Here is a 27,324-nt window from a genome sequence, read left to right on the forward strand (position 1 = left end):
GGAGAGCCATGGCATTTGCCTGACTCTGCTTTCTTTCTCCCAGCATTTTGTTTGATCTATTCCACCTATCTAAATTCTGCCCTTTCAAAAAGCCAAGGCAGTTTCTTTATTTGACCAATGAAAGCAACACATAGAAAGAAGACCCTCATATACCAAAAAGTATTTGGCTTCAGTTCTGGATATTCTTGCTAAGATACTTATCTCATCAACATTATTGTTTGTGTCCTGTTTTTCCAAGTCAGAGGAGAAATACTCTCTCAAATAATATTCATCTCACTCCCCAAATTCCACCTATTTGCCTCCTTAAGCACCTGACTCTACATTTCTTATCTTCCCAGACATTTTTGTGTGAACATTCACTGAATATTTCCATAAGCACTACCAGATGTTCATAGAAAAACTCTGTGTGCTGTATTATATGTAAAGTGTGTATTAATCTCTTAGAATTATCATTCTTTCTTGGACATATTCTTTCTGTCTCTGTCCCTCCCAACTTCTGATCTTAGCTTCATAAACTGTTCAGCTTTGGAAAATGTTTCCATGGGCACCTGTTGTCTTCCAGCATTGGTCCAGCTTCCTGTTTCTCTCTACTACTGCAGTTTTGCAAAGAATAGCTTCATGTTCCCTATCTGCTTCCTTAGCACCTACTCATTTCTCAAGCCTTCTACTGAGACCACACTTCCTGACCATCAGAGTCTCCTAATTTGCAATCCAGTTGTTATCCTTCAGCTTTGATCCTTCTTGATATATGCTGCCTATTGTAGGTGTCCAAGCTTTTGGCTTAAGCCTGTTTTCTCTCTGAGATCCATTACATTTCCCCTGATGGTATCAGCTTGAAAACATGTCTTCCTACCTGTCCCTAAGATGCTGTTACTGATTCTATCTATTCAGTACCTGTGCCCACAGGTCACTGTCCTCTTTCTTCTCTCCATGATCTTACATGTTCCCAAGATTTGAACAATTGATTATGCCTACTTTTATATCTCAGTCCAGATCCCAGCTCTGAGCTTCACACTCTGATATTAGTTATTATTTTAGGGATAACAATACTAAGATGCTCCTAAAGTAAAGTCTTTTTTGTCAATCTCAGACTTATTTCTCCTCTCTGACTCCCTATCTTGGCTCATTTAATCTTCAATCTTCATGCCACTCTGTGACCAAGACCAAACAACGTAGCCATCTTCAACTCCATCAAAGAATGAATGCTGTCATGGTTTACTTTATCATACATTAGACAAAGTTGGGATGGTGTGATGTATGGTGTTGACATGTGGCATTTTACCATTTAAGTTGTAATCCCCACCTTAGTGGACACATCAAATAAAGCATTTAAACTGAGAGTTGAAGAAAATCTTGGCTTGAGGGAGCTCAACCTGAGGAAGGAAGAATTGGTTCCACTACGGGTAAGAGGGGAAATGGCTTTCATTCTCTCCTTGTCATGGCAAAGGTAGGGCATTGCCTGTCCCTTGTCAGCTGCCCATCTGCACTGATAGCTTTAGCCTACTTACTATGACTCATTTTCCTCTTAAAATAATACATAGAGATTTTCTCCCTGGAACAGCTCAGATCTATTTTTCTCTGCCAATGCTGCTTCAGCCTGCTTACTATTTTCCACATCTTTGCTAATACTCACCCAGATATGACAAGCCCAAAGGACTGGAAGAAGAGAATGTGATGAGAGACTCCAGCATATTTACCTTTTAATTCTTTTGTTATCATCAGGCATATCAATATCTGGGCTCAATTGGTAATTAAGGAGCTCCGTACCAAAGAGATCATATTCCAAGTAGCAGCCAAGTTCAGCAAACTCCAGTAGCTCCTTCTTATTAAATATAGACCTAGAGACAGTAAAACAGACATATTGCTATTGCTGTTATTAAAAACATATTCTCTACATGTATTCTGTGGATATATATATATATATATATATATCCATATAAATTATACTTTAGGGACTGAAAAGATGACAGAGTAGATATCGTAAGCACTAGCTGCCAAGACTGATGACCCAAGTTCAATTCCTAGGATGCTCATGGTGTAACGAAAGAACTGATTCTCACAAGGAGCCCTCTGAACTCTGTACCTCATGGATGATCATGCCCACATACATACATAAAATAAATGTCATAAAAAACATGACCTTTATTATGTTCAAGTTCAATTAAACATACCTAGAAAATGAAGTTACGTTTCTACAGTCTTTATGAATTAGTCCTTACATTGATTTTTCTGCTATTAGTCAAGCAGAATTTTATAACTCTCCTTCAGAATGGTTTTTAGGATATGTTCCATTGTGGCGGCGTAAATGAATGCAGACAGATTATAAAAATATATACAGCTTTAATAAGGAAATAGACTTACAGGACCGCAGGTTCCCACGGAGAACAGGAAAAGCAGAGCAAAAAAGGGGCTGCTGGGATCACGCCCGGCAGATTTATCCGTAAACATTAGCCTGAGGCGAACACGCCCCCAATGGGTGGGGCTATATCCCTACATTCCATATCCTTCTAAAAATCTTTACTAGTCTGTATTTTCATCCTGTAGGACTGCCATGAGCTATGAAAGCTATTAAATGTATTTGGTACCTGGTCTCACCTGACCAGTTAGGTTCTTAATGCCAGCCTGGCTGAAACAGGAAGCGCTCGCTGCATGGCGGCAGTAGGGTGATTTTCTTGAGAAATGACTCCGAAATTAACTCCAAAGCCTACGTGAAGTGAGTTTCATTGCAACAGTTTTGAAAGGGGAAATATCCATAAAAGTAATACATTTGGGGCTGGGGAGATGACTCCATCTGTGAAGTGCTTAAAGCAGAAGCATGGGAACCTGGGTTCAGATCCCCAGCAACAGAAAAGCCTGAGTGCAGATGCAGTGGAACGGGGGTGGGGATGAGGGGTAGTTGATTAGTAGACTCCAGGATCTCAGTGGCCAGCCTGCCTGAATTGATGAGGCCCAGTTCCAATGGAAAAACAAAACAAAAACAAAACAAAACACATGACTCAAAAAATAAGGTGAAGAGTGACTGAAGATGACACTCAACATCAACCTCTGGCATCCAGAGGCGCATGTCCATACATGAGCTTATACACATATGTGCCCATACTCGTGAACATGTATGACACTTAACACCAACCTCTGGCATCAGAGGCACATGTCCATGTATGAGCTTACACTTACATACTCATATGAACATGCAATATACCACTAATATACATATATGTATGTATTCTTAAAATAAAATTTAATATTTATCAATATCTTGTCAGATTAATAGGCATATTAAAAACGTCTTTTTGTTTTAGGATACAGCCATGTAAATGAATGGATAGGAAAAATTAAGATAATACAAACAGGGCAACAGAGGACAGAGCAAAAGATATCTAAAGAAATTTAGACTATAACCACTAAAAAGGAATAAATTATATTACCCCTGAATAACTCTGTAGACATTCAGTCACATGGAGAAGCAGGAAAGAATAAATAGACCCTGCTAGAATACAGTGTGGAAAATAATCCAGGGAGAGGAACTCTGTTAGACATGGCATGAAGGACTAGAAAGGAAGTGATTGCTTGGGGCCTGAAATTAGCCTGGAGAAGAAATAGAAATGACAGCTCATTCTTACCTTGGAGGTTCTTACACGCACTGATGCTGTACCACTGTGGCAACTTCAGGAGCCAAGGATTAGCGCATGATTACATGTCTGTGATTCTGCTACTAAGCATTCAGAAGTATTTTCAAAGCTTTTCCCCTAAATAGTGGAGGACTAATTAGGCTCCCATGTGCTGTGAAGGTAAGGGGTGCCTGCTTCCCATGCTTCTGGGCCATTCTGAGCGATCATGGTACGGCTGGCTCCTTTCTCTTTCACCAGTTTAACCCAACTTAGAGCTCAGGGTACTGTTTTAGGGGGAGGCTAAGGAGGCTTTCTTTCATACTTTAAAACCCGAATCACCACTGTGCTAAGGTCTATTAAAACCACTCCTTCTCTACCTTCTCACCAAGGAGACAGATTTCTGCTTCCAAACTTACGGAGCTAAAAGGATGTGTTTTTCTGTAGTAAACATATTCTGTTTTTCCCAAAGAACCATGTTTAGAAACAAAATATACACAATTAAAATAACAGGAGGGAGAAGAGATTAAGATTAGTATTTTCTCTTTTGAGTCAATTTTGAATTTTTTTTTTCTTGCTGATTTTTTTATTAATAAATTAATTTAATTATTAAAGATTTCTGCCTCTTCCCCGCCACCACCTCCCATTCCCCCCCCTCCCCCAATCAAGTCTTCCTTCCTCCTCAGCCCAAAGAGCAAGCAGGTTTCTCTGCCCTGTGGGAGGTCCAAGGACCACCCACCTCCATCCAGGTCTATTAAGGTGAGCATCCAAACTACCTGGGCTCCCACAAAGCCATTACGTGCAATAGGATCAAGAACCCATTGCCATTGTTCTTCAGTTCTCAGTAGTCCTCATTGTCCATTATGTTCAGCGAGACCGGTTTTGTCCCATGCTTTTTCAGTCCCCGGCCAGCTGGCCTTGGTGAGTTCCCGATAGAACATCCCCTTTGCCTCAGTGTGTGGGTGCACCCCTCGCCGTCCTGAGTTCCTTGCTCGTGCTCACTCTCCTTCTGCTCCTCCTTTGGATCGTGAGACTTCAGTCCAGTGCTCCAATGTTGGTCTGATTACCCAGTACAGGCAAGCAACTAGACAAGGAAGCCAGGGAGGCTGGAGACACTGACTGATCAGATTAGATTCTTTTTCTTCTTTTGGCCCAATGCCCCCAAAGTAAGTTTTCTCCATTTTAAATAATGTATTAAGGCATACACGTTAGGCAACAACAGAAAACACAGTAGGGATCAAAGCCACAGGAAAATATTTAGTCTTAGTTTCAACTGCAAGAAAAACTAGGGGCTGGGTGAGGGCAGCTCAAGCTGGTGAAGTGTCTGTTGCGCAAACATGAGAACCTGGGTCTGATGCCTGACATCACATCAAAAACCATGCACTGTGGCAGAAGCTGGTAATCTCAGTGCTGAGGAAGTGGATGGAGGCAGATACCTGGAGCTGGCCATCCAGGCAGCCTCGTCTAACTGGCAAGTCCCAAGTCCTAGTGAGAGACCAGTTTCAAAAAGCAAGGCGAGCAGCCCCTGAGGACCAGCACCTAGGACTGACTTCTGGCCTCCACATGCATGCACATGCAAACCCACACGTGTACTTCGGCCGTTGTGCTGTTTTATTATCTCATTAGATGTTTCCCACAATTCCATCGGTTCTTGACTTCATTGATGAACTAGAGAAGTGATATCAATGTAATGTGCTAAACTCATTTAGAAGTTGGAAGCCATTATTTTAATCATCATCACACCACACAACTTGTCCCGTTACCCTCTCTTCGCTCAATGGAAAAATTATATGGACTTGATACAGGCATAGTATATGTCATTTTAAAGCTCGGCACCTGATTCTCCTCCCGCACTATCCTGAAACTATGTGTGAAAAAATGGGGACCAAGTGGGAGTATGTGGGTAAGGAAGGGAAAACTCCAGAAGGAAAAGATAAGATTAGCTTGTAGAGTGTTTTAATTCCTAAGTAGGTGTATAATTAATATGATAAGTATAATAGGTAATATTAAGACTTTCCAGTTATTTTAGACAAAATGAATAATGTGATCGAGGGAGGAGAAGGAACAGCCTTAGTCATGACGATTGCTTTCATTCTTCACATGGGCCTCACATTGCCCTATGCTCCTCCTAAACGCTAAGGGGCACACGGACATCTTCTTTCGCCAGGTCAGATGAGATGACTTGTTGACTATATCAGCTGCCCCCACAGCCTTCTTTACCTCCATTCATATCAACTATGCTACGGTTTGGTTTGAAGGCATGCTCATCAAAGCCTTATGCATTAGAGCCTGAGCCCCCAGCTTGTGGCACTATTAACAAGTAAAACCCTAGAGAAGTAGAACACAGCAGAAGGTCTTCCAGGAACTGGATGAAGCCTTTGAGAGGAGTGTGTTTGGATGTCAGTCCCTTCTTCCTTTCTTTCTCAGCTTCGCCATGAGTTGAAGATATTTGTCTTGCTAGATGATCTCACTATAGCATTCAGAATTTCTAACAGAAGGGTTTCAAGGTAATATATCTTCCAGGTCTCAGACTCCACCACCTCCACAACTATGACCCAAGCTCTCTTCCTTCCTTCCTTCCTTCCTTCCTTCCTTCCTTCCTTCCTTCCTTCCTTCCTTCCTTCCTTCCTCCCTCCCTCCCTCCCTCCCTCCCTCCCTCCCTCCCTTCCTTCCTTCCTTCCTTCTTTACTTCCTATACCTCTCCCTCCATCTCCCTCCCTCATTCCTCTCTTCCCCCCTCTCTCCTCTTCCTCCTCCTCCTCCTCTTCCTCTCATTTATTTTATTTTTGAGACAGTGTCTCACTACATAGTTCTGGCTGTTCTGGAACTCACTAGACAGACCAGTCTGACCTTGAATGCACAGAGATTTGCCTGCCTCTCCCTCCTCAGTGCTGGGATTAAAGATTTTCGTCACTACAACTGGCTGGAACAAATTCTTTATAAGTTCATTCATTCCACATTGTTGTTCTAGTCTGACTATCATAATAGAATGAAGCAGAATGAGAGTGATAATGGGTCTAGGAACAAGATAAACCCACCAAACTATTTCTTCTAACCAGGTACCACTTTCGGCCAGTCCATTCAGCTGTAAACTCATCAATAGACTATGGATGAAGTTGTTCCCCTGAAGACTCTATTACTTTCCAATGGCTTCAACAGCTGGTGATCGAGACTTCAACACATGAGCCCTTTGGGAGAACACTTGGTATTTAGTAATACATATATACTAAATATGATATACTAAAATACACATATGTCCATTTTACAGATGGAAAAGGTAAATCTCAGAAGAGATAAACACCCAGCTCCCAGTGGCGTTGTCATGAAACACAGACTGGTCTGTGCTCAGGAGGCACCCACTTCTACCAGCCTCATCCATGCTGAGAATACCTGCTCACCAGAGAAGCTCTGTTCAATGTCATTGACTCTTACTCTGTGGAGAAACAGGCTTCCTGACATTGACATCTAAAAGACTCACCCACCCACAGCTCCTTAAACTTTCACAGGGTCACTTACCTATGTGAAACTGAAACTCATCTGGATGATTTCTAGACACTGGAGTCAGACTGTTGCGGCTTTGTTTACACGGATGATTTTGCTTTCACTCAGAGAAGGGTTGTTCTCAGATGTCAATATGGAAAAAAATGGGCTACACTTGAAGTCTGTCAGGTGAGATTTCAAATCTTCCAGCCATCAGTGACTTCAGAGGACACCTTATAGAAGTGGAGGTGCTAACCTCAGAGTCCTCTGCCTTCCATATTTTATATCCATGAAGAACTCTATTCTTATCTACTTTAAGAATCCATAGATTTTAAGATAAAGGTTTTATTTATGACATATAAAAGAGCTTCTGGTGTTCCTAGGTTGCTTCCTGGGTAGAGGCACTTGTCACCAAGTCTGACAACCTGAGTTCCATACCAAGGACCCACATTGTAGAAATGAGTGGCTCCCACAAAGTATCCTCTAACCTACTCACATAGATCATGATATGCACATGTCTATAAACATATATACCTGCATATGCACACACATATATTTCTGTATGTGTAAAATAAAAATTGTTAAAAGAGTTCTTAAATTCAGTAGTCAGGATCTTTTGATGAAAGAAATGACTTCTTTGCCATTTATGAAGTATTTCAGGAATCCCAGCATAAAAATCAGACCTAAGTATTTGTTCTTGTCAGTCCTATGATATAATTTCATATGCTGCATACTTTAAACTTTTGCTCTTCAGCTAGTAGATTGATACTATAAGTTACAAAATAATATATCTATAGAAGGAACACACATTAACTTAATGAAAATATATATTAAATAAAGAATGTGTTGTCATCCTCCTAGGAGGAGGCATCTGGAGTGATCAGTCTTCATTTTCAGAACAGACTTACAGTTTACCTAGTGTTTCAAGGCTGGCATGAACATGCATGTGAACACTGATTTTGTTATTCTTCCTGTTACCTCTGTATTCTAGTTTTTGTCATGTCATGAGGGATTTAGTTTAATGTCAAAACGTACCCTGAATGGGGGTAGGGATGCTTGCATAAAATGACAGTTTGGACAAGGTTTGGGGCCTTTGTGTAGAAGAGCTAAGAGTCAGAGGAAAGGTTGTGGTTCGTGGGTGCCACAAAGAAGGCAGCAGCACCTGCTCTTTGTCTGGAGGCTCCCGGGTCACAGAACTCCCAAGCACACTGTCATTTCATGGTCTAGTTATGCCCTGTGAATTAACTTAGCAGACATTTACTGTCACCTGTATTTTGTTATCCTTTATGTTGGGAATGCAAATATGAATAAAAACCTTTAGTCCTCCATAGTAGCAAAGTCTGTGGAAGAAGACAGATGTTTTTAAAGCAATAATTACAATTAAATGTTCCAGAGTTTTTGTAGTGCAAATAAGTAGAAGATATCATGAAAGAACAGTGAATTAAGGGATTCGCTTGAGTCTTGAAGTATCTCATTTACACAAAGCTAGGTGGGATTCAGGTGTTGCATAAGAGGTACTCAATCCGGAGGAACACCTATTGAGAGTTAAGAAAGGAGCTTATTGCTCTTGGATGTAAGGCAATAGCTTATCAAAGATGAAGTATATGAGAGAAAACATCCATCCATTCATCTACTCACTCACCCGTTCATATATCTATCCATCCATCCATCCATCCATCCATCCACCCACCCACCCACCCATCCATCCATCCATCCATCCATCCATCCATCCAGCACCCACCCACCCACCCATCCATCCATCCATCCATCCATCCATCCATCCAGCACCCACCCACCCACCCACCCACCCATCCATCCATCTATCCACATGTCCAATAAAGCATCCACTCACCTCTCTAATTAGTAAAATATTGCTGGCCTTCTATTAGTATAACCCATGAGCTGGAAAACAAAAGACAAATAGCACATAGTCCTGTCCTTCAGAAAAATTAGTATCTACTAAGGAAAAGAGACACCTAAACAGAATTACCAAGTATCATGATAACAGTACTTCTAAGAATGAGGCTAGCAAATAGAAAAAGGCAAAAGGCATCTTGACTGGTTCAGGAAAAACTTTGGTGAGTTGCATACTGATGGAATACTCTTCCAAACAGACACAAGGAATAGAATAAAATATTATAGTAGACTGTCACATTTGTATAAGAGCCTGGAGGCACAGGACACCTGAAACAGTTTCTCGAGAATTATGGGAGATCGGGTAGAGCGTGAAGTGGGCACCAAAGTATTTGAACCTAAGTATTCAGATTTTGTGTCTAAGCAGAGGGTACTAACTGAAGGGTTTGAGGTCAGAGGGAGGAATGTAGTCAGGGATGTATTTGGGAAGATGCATCTAGTTGATTCTAGAGACCAGATTCTGCAGGAAGGCCAAGGAATCGAGTCCTTTTTGGGAGACTCATAGTAGTTCATTCAGGTGACAAGTGAAGGACTGGATTCAGGCAATAAGAGTAGAGTGGATAGGAAAAGCTGTGTTTGCAGATCTCTGTGAGGCGGGTACATGGTAGCATGGCTGGACTTCAAAGAGAGAAAGCCTTGGTGCGAATAGCACCGCCACCGGCGAGAATAAGGAGAGCAGCAAGCAGCTGGGGTGAACCATGGGGGCCCGTCAGTACAGTGACAGGGATGGGGGATGAACTCGGGGGAACATGGGAGGAGCAGGTTCTGAAGCACACCATGCACTGAATATATAATTACAGCACACGAAATGTCATTACTGAAGTTGGAAACCAAAGCATGGATCCTGCAAAGGAAGCATAGGCAAGTCTGGTCTTCCAGTACCTGGTCCAGTATTCTCCCTTTCTGTTGTTCATAAGTCATTGGGCATTTATATCTATGGACTACCGAGGCTAGAGGCTGGGAACTGCAGAGAGAGAGCTCTGCTTCGCTCGCTCACTGAACCAGCACAGGAGGAAGTACGGACTGCGTTTCCCATGAAGTCGTATATTCTTGATCACGTGAAATTTTAAAAGTTGGTGCATATGTGCAAAGATAAGCATTCATACATGCAGCTGCCTTAGTAAAAACTGAATTTTGATAAATGCCCACTATAAAACTAAATACCAAAAAAGTAACTTATTTATTCCCCTGATCCCTTGAATTTTTCACTTCAAAGTCAAGAAATATTAGCACAAATAGAGTACGTGGAATGTCTAATTATACAACAAAAATTTCAATAACTACTTTAAATTACTAAACTCAACTAGAATTCTTCATTTAATAACCCAAAATATATGTTGAACAACTTGGATGACATTTTACAAAATATATAACTCATTATAATCCAATGATAATAATCTACTAAACTAATACTGAAGTCAGGCCTGGTGGCTCATGTCTATAATTCCAGAACCCTGAAGGCTACGGCAAGAGGTTCAGGGTGTCAAGGCTACTCTGGGATACACTGTTGATTTCAGGGTAGCTCAGGTGTGTTACAGCATGAGCCCTGTCTCAAGAAATGGAAATAATTACCAAATACTCTCCTTATGTATGCTTTACACTGCTCACGGCAGCCTTAACTCAATAAAAAGATTGAAAAAAACGCTAATTTCGGACAAGGTTCTGGGTATTGAACCGAGGGCCTCACATGTGGTCTGTATTCTACTTTTGTAACCATGGGGATGGAAGATAATAGTTAATGAATTTTAATTAATTAAAAGTAAATGTCAAAAATATGAGGAGTAAATATTGCCAACAGATCTTAAGACAATTTTATATTTCAATTAAATGTTTACCAAGAATTTGAGTTTCCTTCAAGCTTATCATTTAGAATGGCACGTTATTAGAATAATATATTTCTCATGATTGTATTTGAGGTGTTTAAATATCAATGTACATATTTTGTAAGATTCTTTTTGACATCTTTTTATGGGCCAGTATTTCAATGTTAGTGATTAACTGGGAATAAAAGCTAAGAAGAACATAATTTCAACTGCCATTTTCTACATTTTGATAAACATTTTCCACACTTCTCAGTTCTGGCTGGGCAAGTCCCTGTTTGATGACATCATAGGTAGATCTGAGTCCCACTTTAAATATTATGACTTAAGGTTTCAGTAAAAGGAACAGAGGGCACAAGGAAGAAAAACACTTGTTTAAATTAGACTAAAACCAGAAGGTGGCTCCAAATTGCAAAGTGTAATTAAACCTTTATTTGAAAAGGCACTTCACAGTTTATACACTGCAGGAAGGCACTTCACAGTTTATACACCCCAGGAAGGGCTTTTTGCCATGAACTCTCCAGCTGCCACACAGCACAAAAGAGGCTGCACTTTTCATGTTCGCCAGTCCACAGTTCAGGGGATGACAGTGTTGAGGACAGCGAAGATAAATCTCACAGACACGACAATCCTATTTGTTAAAATGTCACCTTTCATGTGAATGGTGTCAGAGTTATGACAAATTGCTTCAGGAAAAAAATTAATAGTGCAAGGTTTGGGTGGGTAGAATGGGCCGAGAAGAACATATGACCAGGGCAGCCTTTTGCCGTGATACCAGCAGTTCCACAAACAGCAATTTGGGGTATATGAAAATATCAAATACCATTATAGCATAATTTCATTTTATTGGACAGGATTGGTACATAGAAGTTAAGTTGTCTTTCAGTTTGTGTGAGGCTTGGCTGGATTTCTTTCTTCTTTCCATCTCTGTGTCTGTCTTCTAATTAGGCTCCATCTTGCAGGGAAACCCAGGGTCAGCAATAATAGAAGGACAGTTACATGGCACTATAAGGACTAAAAACATGTCTCTTTGCTGGGGAGCTGGTTCAGTGAGAAAGAGTACTTGCTGTGTGAGCAAGAGGGCCCGAGTTCAAATCCCCAGAACCAATGTAAAAGCAAGGTGTGGCAACACATCTCTATCTCTAGTGCTGTGGGAACTAGAGCCAAGAGACTTGCTAAGATTTACTGGCCCGTGTCATGCTGAATGAAAGACCCTGTCTCAAGGAGTACCTGATGTCTTCCTTAGGCCTCCATGTGCACACGGCATGCACACATACACAAATGTTTTTCTTTAACCCCTTTGAACAAACAAATTTGGAGACTTAAAAAAACTTTTGAACGTCACAGCAAGCAAACGAAACATGAAACCAGGGAGCCCAACTTCATCTCCTCTCTCTACTTTCCATCTGTGCTGATGAATGAAAGAATCACTGTAGCCAATGTCATCACATAACTTTAACTCAAAATATATTCAAGGTTTGCATCAGTAAGGACTCTATTAAAATGTATATTTTATATGAAATACATTACCAGAGTCCACATGTACAAAAAAGCAACAAAGATGCCATGTTAAAAAAGTACCTAGGTTATCATGTATGTGATGTACACACACACTACACAGTGAATTGTCTGTCCTAATGAAAAGAGGCCATGCCAGTGAGTATTAGTCATTGTAGGAAAGAAAGCGTTATTCATAAATATTTTCTATTAAAAGTTCTCACTTGCTCCTCCTTTGTTGCCTGAACCAATTTCTTTAATTTCTCACTCTGGTTGGATCTCAGCCAAACAGACTGACATTGTTTTTCCTGTATATTAAATGCATGGTCTGCACATGCTACGCAATGCACCCTCATTCGTCTGGATGCATTTTGTATGTCATGTCTGCAATGCATGTCCATGCCTCCTCCTAACTATAAACTGTTAAGAAATGGAGCTGTATTTACAGGCCTCAGGACACTGCACACCGCCGTAGGTGTACAGCGCTCCAGTCATTCTTCTTCAAGAATGCTACTGTACTATTTAGCAATACAAAGATGTTTTGTTCAGTTCCTATTTGTTTGGAACTGGTTCTGAATGATTTCAAATGAATTCATTAGAATTTGCAGGAATTAAAAGTGTACAGCTCCAAGGATCCTGCAGAATTATTTCTTTTTGTGACTTTTCAAAGAAAATCTTAAGGTGAAAAGTCACCATAATTGTAATTCAATAATCACTTTGACAGAATTGCAGCCCAATGTTTGATACATACATATGGTAATTAGTCACTCAAATATTTGTTGGATGAATGAAGTGATATTCCACTCCTTTCATTTAATTAGCAGCATGGGAAAAAGGTGTCAGATTTGTATCCTTCCAAGAGTTCGGCCAATTTGGCATGTGTGATCAAAGGCAAAGAGAACAAAATGTTTTTGGAGCACTCCTGAGTTTTTCCTTCTGGTCTTTTAGATACCCTTGGGTCAAATTCCTTTCCCTCCCCCAGGGAGCAGTTTTCCAGGAGAGTGATGTGCTATTTTCCTACACTTAATTATCCAGCCCTTAATCAGACCCTGGACGTCCATCAAAACTCTCCGGCTTGTTAAATAGATATCCAAGATGAGAAAAGATTTAGGCATAGCACCTGTCTATTGCCCTCCAGGAAGCTCAACATTTGAATTGGCAAATAGTTCCCAAGTATTTGTTATTTGGACGATGTTTTTTTATTTTTTTCCCCATTGAGCGCTCTCTGGTAAAGAAATAATTCTGTTGTATATTCATGGTTACAACTACTCTAATAGGGCATTGACAGCCAATCCTGTTTGAACAGGCTTGAAAAAAGAACTGTGGGAGGCATTCTTGAAAGCACACACAGCCCATATTAGAAGTGCCCCACGGTGGTGCTGCTGATAGGCTCTACCTGGAAGTGTGGCTAGAGTTTCTGCAGGTGGTCAAATTATTATTAAATGTTTAATGGTGCAAAGAATTCCCCCATTAAAATCCCAAACAAGAACACAGGGATACTGCTATTATCTAATAGATGTTGACTTTGGGTAGCCACTGTCAAGGACAGCCTCCTTTGATGTCCCTAAGGGTTAAATTCATAGCAGTCAAACTGCTCTTCCACAGACTCGTGTGCCTTAGGGAAACAGATGGTTAGGAAAGAGCTTGGAATATGGCCGATTTATTTTATCAAGTTGTTGCCTGTTTAATGACCTTAAGCTGGTAACCAATGGTCACATGGTAACAGTGTGGTTTGGAGGTCTTCAAGGAGATGGTCATCTATTAACTCTTTCTTTTCAGCATTTCAATTTCCCCCTTTGGATAACCATGAGAAGAGTTCTTATTGTTGCAGTGGTGTGTGTGCGTGTGTGTGTCTGTGTGTGTGTGTGCGCGCGCACGCTTCTCTGGCTGCCTGTCTTGGGTAAATCCTCATGCAGATTTCATAACGCTTCAAGAATATTTCACTGCTTCCATAGTTTGGCGAGCACACTAAAATATTTTATGTTTGTGCTCTTCCAAATGAAATCTACATTTGAAGGGAAAACCTAAAGTAATTTTGTATGTAGTCAAGGCTGAAGATCACCCTGCTCAGTCCCAAAGCTCTGTGTTCCTAAGTGAGGTAAAAGACAAAGCGGCCACCCCAAGCTACCCCTTCCCAAACTTAACAGAGCACAGCTTTAGAACCTTCTCTGTACTATGCCCAGAAACACAATGGGAGAATGAAATGGCGTTATGTTTGCTTTGGGAAGCTTTAAAGGCTGTGTTTTAGGAAATGCTCCCCTTTTTTATGTCTTCCACATTGTGTCCGGTTCTTTTGTGAGCTGTCCCCATTAAAAAGAACTGAATTCCCTGCTCCTCCAGCATAGATCAGATTGTACGTACTGCCCAGCAGAGCTCAGGCAGCCTGTGGACGCTGACCTAGCAAACTCCAGCTTGGCCACTGGTCTGCTGTGAGCAGTCACTTCAAATAGCCACCACTTCCTACATCTGCCTCCTGACTTTTTTTCTGTTACTTTATTTGGTTTGTTTTCAAAAGCCATTTTCCCTGGTTGCTTCCCCATAGAAATATTCCCATGTATTTCTTTGTCTTGCACTAGAATCTCAGATGATCCATACCATGGGTGCAGAGTAGGTGACTGCTCTAGCAACTGCCTCAGAATGTGCCGGTTGCTGGGGCTTGTGTGGTGTCAGGTCAACAATTCCGTTCAGTCATGAGCCATCCAAGAGGGAAGTAATGAACTTGTAGCCAATGGAATCAGTTCATACATCTTTATCATTATATATATTATAGATAATATATAATATTATATATATGTTATATGCTAGTAAAAAACATAGTCCAACTACTAGGAAATAAATACTAGTAGTTCTTTATATTGCTTGATTTTTATGAACCAGGAAATATTGTGCTAGTTCAGGTTTATTTTGCAATTTACAATGAAAACTTATTTTCTATATGTGCCAAGCATAATTTTTCTAACTTAATGTCTAACTGTGAATGAAGAAGGATGGTAAGATCCTGCTTTAAGGAGAATCTTGATCTAGTTTCAAGCAGTGTGGCAGACTAAACGTTCACAGAAACCTTTCCAACAGAGTCCATGTAAAACACTGAAAAAAACTTAACAGAAAAAAAAGCAGCCTCATGTTTTTAAATGCCTGGTTGGGGCTGCAGCAGAGCTAGGAACTTTTCAGGGGCAGAAGCAACAAGGAGGTGAGAAAATGGGCAGTAAGGTTGAGCAGTGTAAGCTCTGTATGGCAGACTTGGGAAACTAGGGGAGCCACGGTTCGGGACTGAACTGGCAGCAAGATCAGTCTGGAGCTGCAGGGAAAGCTGCCCCACCATCAGCAATAAGATCCCTCCCTGCCAGGACTAGGGAGTTGGGAGAAACCTTGTGCACAGAGTTCTCAGGAATTCGTTCTTGTCTTCATCTCAGCAGACGAGTGGGAAAGATGGGAGAGAGTTCCTGAGGATCTATAGCCACAATGGTTGGAAGGGTGAGAAGTCATCGTGGCTGTGTGATGTGTGACAGGTTCTCCTGTCAGAAATGCACACAATCATAAAAAGCTGTGTGTGTTTCCATCCATTGGAAGTATTTGGAGTTCAGATTCATAGGGAGGGAAAGCAGAATGGGGGAGAAAGTGTCCTGAACACCACTGAACAGAATGCTTCAAATATTTAAGATGATACATTTTATGTTCCATGTATTTTATCGTAATAAATAAAAGGAAACATCTTTAAATTTAATTTAAAGTTGAATTAAGTTGACAATGACACCTAACTCCCTGCCAAAAACAATCAAAACAAACAAACAAACAACAACAAAAGCAAGAAAAAAACCTCAGCAAAACCAAAAAGGAAGAACAAAGAATGGAGATACATACCTGCAGCCTAATGATGTAAGATCAAGGTGGGAGGGTCTGGATTTAGGTCAACCTAGCTACACATTAAGACTCTGCCTCAAAAATAAGTAAATAAATAAAGCACTTAAAGAAGAAGAAAGATAATTTAGCTGTCATATTAATTTTCCAGGAGTGTGGGATATGCTCACAGTAAAACATTTTACTTTAGGACACACAAAAGCACTTCATATCCAGGACCCTTCTACAGTGGGTCAATAGCAAACTACACCAATAAAAAAGACAATAAACTGTGTTTATCAATTATGAAAGAGATATTGCAGAATTAATTTTTTCTGAGACAGTATCTCACTGCATAGCCTTGGCTGGCCTGCAACTTTTTATGTAGACCAGGCAGGCCATGAACACAGAGATACACCCACCTCTGCTAAGACTGAAGGCACACACCACCATACCTGGCTTGAAGCTCATCATTATTTTGCAACAAGAAGAAACTGAAAATGTGTTGAAGGAAATAAAAGTTCTTAAATTTAACCACACAGATTTGAAAGGTAATGAAGTGGAATTTAATAAGAAACTTTGTTAATATTATAAGGAAAATATACAAAGGGTGATGAATTCTCCTGGGAAGACCACAGTGAATAGATAAAACTGAAGAAATTACGGCTCAGAGAGAGAAGTGGAGGAACAATGAGAGAGAGTCAGGGATAAGAAGGACAGGTGTGAATGCCCTGCTGGAACTGGGTTGGAACTTACGCTATGAACAATAAGCAATATTTGGATAGACAATGTGTGGAGTTTCTCAGAAGTAATGGAAGATACATCTTTATACTAGGAATATCAGTGACTTTTAAGTACACAATAAGAAAAGACACAGTGAAGCAGGGCAGTGGTGGTGCACACTCTAAACCCTTGCACTTGGGAGGCAGAGGCAGGTGAATTTCTGAGCATGAGGACAGCCTGGACAATTCTAGGGCAGCTAGAGCTACACAGAGAAACCTGGTCTCAAAAACAAAAACAAAAAAACCCAAAGTCAAATCAAACAAACAAGCAAAACCCACAATGAGTCAGGTCATAGAAAAAATGCAGAATAATAAAAACAACGGCTGTAAAAGATTTCAGCAAATAAGCAAGGAAAAAACAAATTAAATACAAAGTATTTTAAAGGAAGAACACCTTGTTTCAGCTGGTTGTCAATAAAAGTGGACGATGGTTGAAAATGGATGGTCTCTGAGGGCTTAGGAAAGTAACTTGCAAATAGAGTGTTGGAAATGATTGATTCTATCATATTATCCATAACACACAAACACACACACGAAAACAGAATAAGGCATTTTTTTAGACAAACAAAAGCTAAACATTATAACACAGACATTTACTGGAGGAATTAAAAATAATGTCCTTGGGAGTGGGTGTTGGAGGGGGAGTGATGGATGGGTGTGATCAAGATTGGCTGTAGACATGTATGACATTTTTCAAAGAAGAAATATAATAATTTAAAAAGAGGAAGAATTATATTATAAATCTTGTCAATCTAATGCTAATTTCAATATGGCTAATCTAAAGGGTTAGGATTAGCATTGGTTACATGTTTGTGTATTAACAGTGGCCAAGCATCTGTTTATAAAATCAAGCCTCTCATAAGACATGTAGTAGGTTGAGTAGCACATTCTGAAAACATGTCTGTGTTTTAACCCTAGGAATCTCTGAACGTGACCTTATTTCAGAAAAAAAAAAAGGATTTGTAGATTATAATTAAGGATCTTAACTTGAGTTCATGCTATTATTACAAGTGGGTCCTAAATTCAATATCAAATGTCCTTAGAGATTGAAGAGAAAACAGACATAAACCCAAGGCCTTGGAAAGGCAGAAGCAGAAACTAGGTTTCCAGCCACAAGCTGAGGAACAGCAAGGTCTGCCAGACAATGGAATAAGCAAGTGAGGGTTCTTCCTGCAGCCTCTGAGCACCACAGTCTTTGTGACACTGGTTTCAGACCCCTTCTTCAGAACCATGAACCAAAGCCCACCATGTTGGGTTGGTTGCTGTGTTATAATTGTTACAGCAGCCATAAATTCTAGTATGCCAAAATTAGAAACACCATATTTGACATTATCTTAATAATTTCAGTTTCCAAAATTCAGGTGTTGCAAAGAAAAAGACAGGTGGCAGAAATATTTTAGGTTTTCCTTTTAGGGCAAAACCATTTGTTTTCTCTTTATTTGTATTTATAGAGGCATTTATCACCCCAGATCTTGGCAAATACTGAACACGTCGAATTGGCACGTGCACAATATCGTATCATAAGAGAAAGAAATGGCGCAGTCAGTAGTGACCTGTTCTGACAAGCTATGAAAGACCAAGGAAGTCCCTCTACAAAACGTCTCAGACAGAAGGTGGCACGCAAGAGGGATATGCACACTGCTGCACGTTTTAGTGTATGCTCATTACAAGATTTCTTAAACACCGCCTTCCAGGGACTGTGGGTATGATTCAGTGCTAGCCTGTGTCACAGTTGTATGTGTGAGGCCCTATGCTCAATACTCAGAACTGGAAAAAAAAAGCTTCCAGGTAGCCACTGCATCTCCTTATTAGTATTTCATTTATCGCATCACCAGTGATTTCTCTAATAACCCCTCAGTTGTACAGTGGTTTACAGTGATTTGTGAAGTACCCCACTTACCTGTCAAGGTGGGACATAACTGTTTTAGAGATGTCTGCACCTGCTTCTTGCAATATATGAATGATCTGAAAAGGTGAGCCTGGGTTCCTTCCTGGGTGGATGATGACTGGACAGCCCAGCTGAGCCTGGGCATGAGCTGTAGCCTGAAGTACCTTTCTCTCGCTGTCCGTCAAAGGCCAGGAGCAGCCAATTTCCCCAATAACTCCACACTTGATACTGGTTCCATCAGCTCCGTGGAGAATTTCATTGACAAGGACATCTGTAAGCTAAGGAAGAATGAGAATGAGCCTATTTTATAGACTGTGAAATACATCCAAACAAACTCATACTATACAGAGGTATTTATTTAGAAATGTATTCTTTCAAAACTGTATTCAGAGTCAGGGAGCAGAGAGGATGGCTCAGTCAGTAAAGAGTGTGTCTCACAATCATGAAGATCTGTGTTCCACCCCCACTCACATATGAAGGCTGGGTGAGGTGGTGCATTCTTGTGACCCCAGCACTGGTGAGACAGAGATGGATAGATCCCAAAGGCTCACTGGCCAGCTGGTCTAGCCTAATATCACCAATTAGCTCCAGGTCAATGAGAAACCCAATCTCAAAGGAGAAGTACAGTTTTCATAAGGATGACATCTGAGGTTGTCCTCAAACTTCCACACATATGTTCCCTGACATGTATTCGCACATATATTAACCTCTCTTTCTTTCTTTCTTTCTTTCTTTCTTTCTTTCTTTCTTTCTTTCTTTCTTTCTTTCTTTCTTTCTTTCTTTCTTCCTTCCTTCCTTCCTTCCTTCCTTCCTTCCTTCCTTTTTTTCTTTTCTCTTTTTCTTCCTTCCTTCCTTCCTTCCTTCCTTCCTTCCTTCCTTCCTTCCTTCCTTCCTTCTTTTTTCTCCTCTCTCTGTCTCTGTCTCTCTGTTTCTCTCTCTGTCTCTCTCTGTGTCTCTCTCTCTCTCTCACACATACACACAAACACACACACACACATACACACACACACACCAACATTCTTTTAGTTAAGATTGGGTAACAAATCACACATTTTTTACTAATTTGCAAATTCAACTAGTTATTCTAAGTATCTTACTGAGACTATTGAGAAACTCATAGCTTAAATACTCTGTAGGGACAAGAGGAGAAAGACTGTTCAGACTGAGAAGAGGGGTCCTTATTTTAATCTGGATACAGCAGTTATGGATGCCATTGAATCTGTCAACTCTATTAAGTTCTTTAATACTCTCCTTTATTCCCACAATATGTACATTACTTGGTTCCTATGTCCAGTAGCATTTTAGCATGGCTTGACAAGTATATAATCATTGTCATTAGCTTAGTCTTCAACTAACATAAATGTAGACATTTAAAAGCTTATTGGAACATAATGCACATGAAAATTTGAATTAAACCATTTTAAATATCAATAGATGTTTCACCAAGAGTCTACCTGACATTCTGTACAGGCTATGGAAAATATACAGGGATATATACTGTATGTAAACACATGTAAACTGACACGTGTTTAACAAGAGAATACACACATGTACAACAGAGCCGTGCAAGCTTAGCTTTTTTCTATTCTGCCCATTCTTACTTAATATTATAAACAAGAGAACAGACCTTCTCCCCCCCCCCCCCGGCTTGTAATAAGAGAAGAAGCCGTATTTGCAAACGTACCAAGTCTATGCCTGCCAAGTCTCACCCTACTGTGAATTTTCATTGCTGGTTATTATAAAACCTGAGGAAAACGCCAAAGCTGCATGACTGAAGCTCATGTTGGAAAAACGAGGTTTACAAGCAGACTGAGGGGAACCACTGATAGAATTTGTACACACCAAGCATTAACTCATCAAAGCTGCCAATGACCAGTGTGTCGAGAGCCCCTTCCTCAACACTTGAAAGACACAGAATCTCACTAATTTGGGTCATAGTCGGGAGCTGTCTTTCTGAGCTAACTGTAGTCACATATCCAGTTCCTTCTGAGCCAATGGCATTTCCAGGATTCAGACTGTCCTGAATTTACACACAAACATCCCAAGTAGTACTGTTTACCTGCTCCACTGACATGGCCCTGGTTGCTGCAGAGTGAGTTGCATCAACGTAGAACCCAGCGCCTGCTATGATGTGGACTCCAGTTTGCTCGGCTAGCCACTTCAGTGTCTGCACATCCCTGCAGAGCCCAGTGGTTGTATTTTCCACCAAGGCTCCTCCTCCCTTAGCCTTGAAATACAGCAGTTCTTCCTTGATGGCGTCTGTCTCCTGATTCAGCTGGAGGTTCTCTTGATGAGAATAAGGATTATTCTGAATCCAAAATAAATTTTTCAGCATGATAGGCTCCTTGGAGGTAGCTTCATGGCACGGAGGAGGCGGGCAGTAAAAATTGTCGAAGGTCATTGTTAAATGCCCATGGGTCAAGGTGCGGCCCAGTTTGCTTGGTTCTACCAGGCCCAACACGGTTTGCACTTTCCCACTTAAGGAAGACATTCCTGACAGTGTCACAAAGATTTGCTCTAAAAAGGAAATAGGAAAACTGAATTAGAACATTTAACACAAACATGCAATCTGTGAGGGCAGGGTTGTGAATGTGACAGTCTGGAGAATCAATGACAGTAGAGATAAGACCTCATTTATCATCTGCCCCCAGGGGGAGTGCCTGGATTAGACATCCCCAGTGCTTCCACCAGGTCTCCTCTGATAGAGCAATTCCAACTTTATTTACTGGAGAAATTTCTTGATATCCAGTTCATATTTATATTTTACTATTTTTGGTTCCAGTTATAGTTATGCTTCTTGGATACATCAACAAAAACCATTCTCCTTCATAATTGATAACCTCCATTAAAGTGAGCCATATATTAATATTAATATTATGTCATCACTTTTAACCCAGAAGAAATATACAGGGGCTTCTACTCATGGTGCTACCCATTTGTTACTGTACTGGATGGACTACTGTTGACGACCTGCCCTGCGCCAGAAGCATGACATCAAATCCCTAACCCGCATGACTTCATTGGGGATGACCCCAAAATAAGTGGAGGAGGAAGAAATACATAACTGCCTTTTTTAAATATCAAAATTAAGAAGAAACAAACCATTTCACTTTCAAGAGTTTATTGTCTACTGCACATAGAAAGTAACCCTTCAACATACTTAAAAGCAAAACGTCATTGTTATAACGAAAGTGACTTCAAGGTTATCTGTGATGGTTAGAAGCTAAATGTCAGCTTGACCCAACCTAGAATCACTTGGAAAGAGAGTCTCAGGGAGGAACTGTCTACACTGGCTTAGTCTGTGTGTTTGTCTGTAGGGAATTTTCTTAATTACGTCCATTGACATAGGAAGAGCCAGACCATCATGAGTGGCAACATTCATTCCCCAGGCAGGGGAATCCTGATCCATAACAGAGAGGAGAAATTGAGGCGGGCAAGCAACAAATGTGTATGTGTTCATTTCTCTCTGCGCTTGACCAGGTGTAATGTGACAACGGTCTCAGCGCCCACTCCTGTGACTTCTCTGCAGTGATGGCCTGTCACCTGGAACCAGAGCTAAAGGAAGCCATTGCCCCCCTAAGCTGCTGTGTGCCGAGGTATTTGTCACAGCAACAGGCATGAAGCTAGAACACAATGGAAACAGAAATCAGCTGCCATCTCTAAAAGAGCAAAGACAACTTTGTCCCTGATATACTTTCCTTTCGGACACAGATTAAGTATTGGCCCAAGCTGCTCTCAGTGACAGCAAGAACTCCAATTCCAGCACTTCTGTGTTCTGTGTAGATCCCTAACGGAAGGGACCGGATGAAGAGGAAGATGGCACTGAACTTGGTGAACAGTGACCCCACAGCTGAGGGCAGGAGCTCCAATCTGAGGATGGGCCAGCCATGCTCACTGGACTGGAAGAAACAGGCTGGGAACTGAGAACAGAGTAGCTTTTAAAGCTTTCAAAGTGTTCCTACAACAGACATTCTTAAATTAGCCCCCCCGCACCCCCCCCGCCCGCCATATCTTTGGAAACCTTCTCTGTATGTGTGGAGGTAGTACACAAGTTTGAGCCTGTTTATAGAGACAGAGCCTCTTCCTAGATAGTAAGCTCCAGCTATCCTCCTATGACAAAGCCTGACTATGGGATCACTAAGGCCTACTAACACACCCGGATACTTTATGTGGGCTCTGGAGATTGAACTCGGGTCTTCATGTCTATAAGAAAAGGACTTTATCCACTGAAGCATCTTCTAGATCCATTCTATGATTATCTGGGAGTCTTGCTTCTCATAAGTATATCAGAGACTCCACATTGCACAGGAATCAAGTCAGATGCGACAGGAGATGCGATAGGATACTCCACACGAAACACCAGTACAAGGGCCACACAGTCTGTGGTCAGCAAAGAGTCGAGTTATTTTGCACTTTGACTAGATAATGTCTTTCTGCAGAAGAAAGGGTATGGATCTGGATGTGGGGGCAGAGCTGGGTGGGAGCAGTTGGGGGAGGGAAACCATAATCAGAAGATATTTTATGATATGAAAAAAATGTATTTTTAATAAAAGAAGAAAACTTTAAAAATATAATGGGTACAGTGCAGACTTTGAAAACAAAGTCAGAGGTCAAAGGAAAAGGTTTACAAATAATGGGTCAGTTTTTATCTAGGCATTTCAGTGACCTTGCAACATGGCAGATGAACTTAAACATTTGGGAAAATTTGCTGACAGTCATAAGTGATCAATGTATACTTTTCACAGGGAACTTGAGGGTTGTGACCAATGTGACTGATGAGTTTTGTCTGACGGTGTTCGTGTACAAGCCATGCTTCCGACATTAGATTGCACACATGGAGGCCACGAGGAACACATGGTATCTGCTCAGAGATTCACCATTCGATGGCCGGTCTCCACACAGGCCGTGTTTTTCATTGGTGATCTCACTGTTCCGGAGAGAGGTGCATGGAAGGTGGTTTGACTATAGACTGGAACTTACTGTTCAAAGCCTTATTCTTTGCTACTAAAAATAAACAGTACGTAGTTACTCCTCTGGTTGATGAGATCACAGCACCATTAATAATACATTCAGTCCTCCATATGGGTTCATTTTCTGGGTCCTTCCTTCTGGCTGGCAGCATTACAGATAGTTTGGGAGTGCCACAGAAGGGGCAGAAATAAGGCTAAACTGATAAAACACTACCATGTCTACTAGAAAAGGACCAAATTCCATGCTTAATTGATGCGTCTTCAAAAGAGCAACTTGGTATGCTTCAAGTTTACAAGCTGTGAGTCTTTGTTAAAAAAAAAAAATGACTTAAGAAATGTCATCCCCTCTGGGAAACTCCTCTAATGCTCTCAAACAGAGCTGGCTGCTTCTTCTGTGATCACATACAATGGAACGCACTCGCCGAGGATAAGAAAAGATTAAGGAACAAAAAGGAGGCAGCAGTGCTTTAAGCAGAAATGAGGCTTTGAATGGAGCAAGGCACAGACTAGGAATTCGTGGTTCCAGCGTGGCTAAGGAGCCCCTTTTCGCCTGTGTTCTGTCTGGAAGTCACTCCCAGCACACAGGCAGAGGGCTCTCAGGGTCTTTCACCATAAGGATGAGCACTCAGCACTCGTAGAAGCTGGAATGGCAGATAAAGCTGGTAGTGGCAGTGCCCATCTGTGCAGAGGGGAATGACTGTCCACACCAAAGGAGGCTTCCAGCATTTTCCAGAGCTTCCCACAGAAGTTCAGTATCACACACACCTGCACTGCAAACGGACAGCTGCATCTATAAACGCATTTGACAAAAGCTTTGTTCCACATCACCTGTGAGATCTTAATATGTGTGAAAGGATAGTCTACAAAAATGAACCAATGGCCTATGAGAGTTCATACTGCTCTCCACCTTGACAGGATCTGGAATCATGGAAGGGTCGAGGTCCAGGCATGCAGCTAAAGCATTACCTAGATTAGGTTAGCTGAGGTGAGAAGCCCAAGCCCAGATGTGAGCAGTCACATGTCATGGGCTGGGCTAGCACATGGGACAGAGGAAAGCTAGCTGGACACTACCTGAGCTACCTCATGGGACAGAGGACAGCTAGCTGGACACCACCATTCATCTTTATCTCCTTTGCTGGGGATGCAGTCTGGCCCGACACAGCCCAGGTGCTTCTGCCTTGATGAATGGAATCACTCTAACCCCAATAAGTCCTTCCTTCCTCAGATCGCTTTCAACATGTCCTTGGTCTGAGCAACACGACAAGTAACTAATACAGAACCCTTCTAACCATTCTAAAACTTTGTTTTTGTTTTCTGAGACCAGGTCTCACCCTGTAGCTTACACAAGCCTGAACTCATGGTGGTCTTCCTGCCTCAGATGCCTACGTCCTGGAAATACAGGTGTGAGCCACCATGTCTGTCAACCCATCTAGTCTCGCTGGGCTTTGAATAAAAAGAGAACATTGAGCAAAAAAAATAAAAACAAGAAGAGAGTAAGAGAATGGAACAAAACTGTCATACCACAGCTGAAACCAGAGACAGTACATGGAATTTAATTACTTAGAAATATATGTATGCACTACCTTTTATAAGATATATAAAAATTTACTTCATGACCAAAGATCTGATGGGGAGGAAGAAGTCTGGACATAACTTTGGTTTCCATTCAGTTTCACTGGAATTTTGACCGTTATTTTGATCTGGCCACTATGATTAAGCATATTCTGTTTACCTAAGTTGAATATCATTTTCAGTTACAGTAATGGTCAATGACTCTAATAGGACTTCAATGCACCGAGGATATTGGCAAGTCACACACCTGGGTGTGTCTGTGAGGAAGTTTCAGAACCAATTAGATCATAAGGGTTCTGACCCAGTGAACAGATTAAGCCCTGAAGGATTCACAAATGACGGCATTTGGGGAGTTGGTAGAGGTGGGGCCGACATGGAAGAAGCAGGTTACTGTCTATGTGTTCTTCAAGGCCATAGCTTATCCTGTCCCCTTCCCATAACTGGACCTGTGTGCTTCCCGGCCACAATAAGACGAACAGCCTCCTCTGGCACACTTTTCCCTCAGCCATGATGGTCAGCACTACCTTGGAGCCAAATCAAGATTCCAGGGGCTATGTGGATTGAGCTCTCTGAAACAATGAGTCACAACTAATGCTCTCCTTTGCCCTTTTGGGTGATTTATGCCTTAGTTTGCCACATTGGTGTGAAAAGTCATGAGCACTGGTAATCTCACATTTCAGAGGAGAAAGGACATCCAGAAGTCTGGAAACTTCGTACAGACAAGAGGGAACTCTTAAATATACATCCTCTGCATGCTGTAGGCATCATACCTTGCTCTGTTTCTACACTGGTGTGCCAGCCCTAGAGCTCACTGAAGCCACTAGTACTTCAATTGAGATATAATGGTCAAACTGGCAAACTGACTTTTTTACTGAGATGATTTAAAACTTCCTGTCCTGAGCTCCCTCACAACAGTGAAAGGTCTAGTGTCTTTTATAAACCCCTTTGCTGCATTTTCCTCATTTTTCTCCATGAATAAACCCTTACTGATGAGGTAGAAGAGATGGAACCAAGGCCATGTCCCTGAAGAGACCTGTACGTATTGCTATAATGCCGAAAGAAAAAAAAAATCAGACGGTGGCTTGGTCTGAAGTGACACCAGTTAAGATGGCAAAAAAGCAGAAGAGCAGATGGGACTTTCTAACCGGACTTGCTAGGACTAAAAAAATACCCTGCAAATAAATGGCCCAAATATATCAACACTTCTATTTTTTATGTGTTACATCACAGTACAGCAGTACTCTATAAACACTGCACTTAAAGCTGACATTTGATTTGTGATAAAAATATTTTAACAGCTATATAATATTTTTTAAAGCTTGTTTGAATACTTCCACCATTTAAAGGTTCAGATCTGTGACACAGCCTCTCCCAAACAGTGCGGATCTGGCTGTTGTATAATGGCGACCCCAGGACTCCATCTTGCACATAACCCTTGCCTTTTCTCTAGCCCATGTAGTGATGCTCAAATAAGGAGAGATAGAGCAGGGCATGGCGACACGAGCCTGCTATCTCAGTTACTCAGGAGGCTGAGGCAAGAGGATCCTAAGTTCAAGGCCTGTCTGGACTGCAGCGTGAGTTCGAGGCCAGCTTGTTTAGTGAGACTCTGTCTCAAACTAACAATCAAAAAGGGCTAGAGAGGTAACTCAATGGTAGAGCCCTTGCTTAACATGCAGAAGAATGGGGCCTGGGTATCACGTTCAGTATGGGAGGTGGGGGGCGGGGAAGGGAAAGAGATGCTATCAGATATACAAGGATGTAAATGGAAATCAGTACATTCTTCAGCCTACATGAAACAAAATGGTTCCGGGACGAAAGGACAGCGTATATGTAATAACCGGGCAAAAACGACTTCACTCACGAGCTCATCTTTTGGCAACCTTTAGACTTAAAGAGTTGACAGACAATGTAGAAATATTATGAAAGCTGGAAGCATATCAGGGTGCATGGCTGAGGATG

General features: G+C 41.3%; 1 protein-coding gene across 6 annotated transcripts in view; it reads right to left on the reverse strand.

Moving 5' to 3' along the window:
• The window catches only part of Pter (phosphotriesterase related), a 62,941-nt gene that overhangs the window by 5,646 nt on the left and 29,971 nt on the right, over nucleotides 1-27,324 (reverse strand). For all 6 annotated transcript variants that reach the window (XM_057787789.1, XM_057787790.1, XM_057787791.1 and 3 more), the window contains 3 exons: nucleotides 20,883-21,340; nucleotides 18,836-19,101; nucleotides 1,698-1,838 (listed from right to left, as the gene is read on the reverse strand). In XM_057787789.1, coding sequence (XP_057643772.1) covers nucleotides 1,698-1,838; nucleotides 18,836-19,101; nucleotides 20,883-21,314 — 839 coding nt within the window. In that variant the 5' untranslated portion in view covers nucleotides 21,315-21,340. The remainder of the gene's footprint in view (nucleotides 1-1,697; nucleotides 1,839-18,835; nucleotides 19,102-20,882; nucleotides 21,341-27,324) is intronic.

Source organism: Chionomys nivalis, chromosome 13 (genome assembly GCF_950005125.1).
Source record: "Chionomys nivalis chromosome 13, mChiNiv1.1, whole genome shotgun sequence".
Taxonomy (NCBI): Eukaryota; Metazoa; Chordata; class Mammalia; order Rodentia; family Cricetidae; genus Chionomys; species Chionomys nivalis.